The sequence below is a fragment of the Lytechinus variegatus genome, chromosome 8 (genome assembly GCF_018143015.1).
Source record: "Lytechinus variegatus isolate NC3 chromosome 8, Lvar_3.0, whole genome shotgun sequence".
NCBI classification, from domain to species: Eukaryota; Metazoa; Echinodermata; class Echinoidea; order Temnopleuroida; family Toxopneustidae; genus Lytechinus; species Lytechinus variegatus.
In genome coordinates, this window is record NC_054747.1 from 11,274,254 (window position 1) to 11,276,915 (window position 2,662).

A 2,662-nucleotide genomic window follows, 5' to 3' on the forward strand; every position below is an offset into this window, starting at 1 on the left:
CGACCGAGTATCGGCCGGTGTCCCGTGCCAGTTTATGTTTATTGCCATATTTATTGTGTATGTGGTAACATCCAAGGTATGAAAACTAAAGTTCTGTCGTTGTCTTTATTGTTTTTATCTTTTTAACATCTTAGAGCAATAAACTGAGAACTCAAAAGGTAAAACAAAGTTAATTTAGAAGGAAAGAAAATGTCATTTAGAAGGTTTTATAGAACACACCATAAAAATTGGTTAATTTTAACAAAGTTGCATAGATCAAAAGTTAAACAGTACTCAAGTAAAAATTAATATTTCGTAAGACTTTATCTGATATGTAAACAATGGAGATCCTTCCTCATTATGAAAAAACACATACTTTTTAAAAGGTGAAAACATATTAATGGGCAATCATTTGAAGCCTATTACAAAATTACAAAGCTAATCATATTGGTTGATACAAGTGTTTTTCTTTATGAAAGGTTAGTTTTTAAAGGTGAAAGAAAAGATACAATGACGATTATTCTTTGATTAAAAATAATTCAATCACAATGAATGTGTTGCTGTTGTATTATTTACACACATCTCATCTTATTCATACTGGTGTATTTTAATATTGATTTATTCTTTCAAACAGGTTTGATTTCTTTTGGCATTTATTACTAGTGTTCAAATTAAAAAGAGCAAAGGCAATGTTTTAAGATTACCCAATAACAGATTTATTTGCAAACAACATACTGAATAATGGAAAGTATAACACATCAAAAATGCGTTAAGTCCTGAGAAGAATAATGGAATGTCTGTGGCTGCATCCGGTATACTGTAACAATATTAGACACAAGTTACTGCTGGTTTATTGCCACATCTTGCCATGGCACACTCCCGGCAGGACTGCAAAAGTAATTCTTGAGGTATGCGCGCAGTTCTTTGCCTGGTCGGGTCAATCTTGGCCCGTGCCCTGCTGCTTGCACATCTTCGAGCACGGCTTGGTCTCGCCATGCACCCGCGATGATCTGACCCTGCTCATCTTCCCGGTCGAGGTCAGCATTCTGAAGGTTGGGGTAACGAGTCCTCATGAGGTTGTGAAGGGTCATGCAGGCCTTGACGATCTTGGTAACTTTCGACGGTCTCAATCCCAGGGTTGTTAGCAGACATCTGAAGCGATTGGCGAATATACCAAACGCGTTTTCAACCACACGGCGTGCCCTGGAACACCGGTAGTTGTAGATCCGCTCGTCCCGTTTCAGGTGCCGATGAGGGTAAGGCTTCATCATGTATGGCCGTAGGGGGAAGGCGTCGTCTCCGACCATGTAGTAGGGTGTGTCCTGGTCGTCATTTGGTAGGGGATCCGGCTGGGGTAGTCCGATCGTTCCCTCACGCAGACCTGGCTCCAGTCGCGACCGGTTAAAGATGCCGGCGTCGGAATACGACCCTGGTGACCCCACATCCGCCCAGATGAACTTGTAGTCAGAGTTTACCACTGCAAGCATGACGATGGAAAAGAAGCCTTTGTAGTTGTAGTAAAGTGAGCCGCTCTTGGGGGGCTTCTTGATGGCGACATGTTTCCCATCGATCGCGCCACAACAGTGGGGAAAGTTCCATCTGTCTCCGAATCCCTCGGCTACCGGGCGCCACTCATCTTCTGTCTGGGGAGTGGCCCACATCTCGTCCTCGTATTCGTCGTAGATGGCCTGACAGACCTCGGGGACGAACAGAGAGATGGTGTTGTGTGGGACACGAAACGCGAACGCCAGATCATGATAGCTGCTTCCGGTCGCCAAGAACCTCAAGGTGATCGCCAGCTTCAGCCCAGGATCCAAGGGGGTTCGATGCCTGCAACAGAAGAGGGTGAAATATGAATAAAATCAAACTAGAATAAATATGGATGGAAGACATTTCAGCACAATTTGACAGTAGGTTCATAAAGTGTAAACTTACGTTGTGGTCTTGGCAATGCGGGGGCCAACTCGGTCAAGCAACTCATAGAACATCTGTGGCACCATGCGGAGGTAGGATTTGAAGTCGGCAGCGTGCTCGGCCTCGAGTTCCCTCATGAGCGTCTCATACTGGCCGAAACGAGGTCTGCGTAGGATCCACTCGCGCACCCACCAACGTCTTATTCTTCTGCCGGCCCTCTGTCGCTCCCTCTCGGCTTCTTCGAGCAGTGCTGCCAGGACCAAGTTGTACTGGAACCTCGCCTGAGCTAGCTCGTGTTCTAACAACGCCATTCGTAGTCTTCTCGGTGCAGCCATAGTGATGAACTGACCATTCCAGGTAGGGTGGACATATATATACAGGTATGGAATAGCTGACCATCGGCCCCCCAAGTCCGAGGTACACCGGCCGAACATCGGCCGGGCAGTGTTCGAAGCCCGTTAACAACCCGGCCGGTGATCGCACGGTGTCCTTTAACCTGCTCGGGTACCGGCCGTATACCCCCCGATGTCCGGCCGACCATCGGCCGGACATCGGCCGGTAGTTGCTGCCACATCGGCCGAAAAAATCTCCACTTTTGAGACAGACTCCGGACGGTCATCGGCCGGTGTTTGGTCGGTCGCCTGTAGATTTCCGGACGGAGCCCGGTCACGTCACCGAGCTATGCCACCGATGAGGGGAGCTCGGCGACACCTCAAAAATCCACCGAGCTCCACCGATGCCGGACACCGGCCGGGCTATGTGACCTAGG

At 47.7% G+C, this 2,662-nt stretch overlaps 1 protein-coding gene across 1 annotated transcript; it reads right to left on the reverse strand.

Moving 5' to 3' along the window:
• Positions 1–635: 635 nt before the first annotated feature.
• On the reverse strand, positions 636–2,662 carry LOC121419974 (putative nuclease HARBI1). Its single transcript, XM_041614482.1, has 2 exons — positions 1,915–2,662; positions 636–1,809 (listed from the first exon to the last, which is right to left on the reverse strand). Exons 1-2 carry the CDS (start codon positions 2,325–2,327, stop codon positions 819–821), a joined length of 1,404 nt encoding a protein of 467 aa, XP_041470416.1. The 5' UTR covers positions 2,328–2,662; the 3' UTR covers positions 636–818.

What these genes read in the sequence shown, in the direction of transcription:
- LOC121419974 (XM_041614482.1), bottom strand. Translation starts at nt 2,327, where the DNA reads ATGTTCGGCCGGTGTACCTCGGACTTGGGGGGCCGATGGTCAGCTATT. An exon ending in CGCATTGCCAAGACCACAAC is followed by an intron (nt 1,810 to 1,914) that starts GTAAGTTTACAC and finishes CTTCTGTTGCAG; the next exon opens with GCATCGAACCCCCTTGGATC.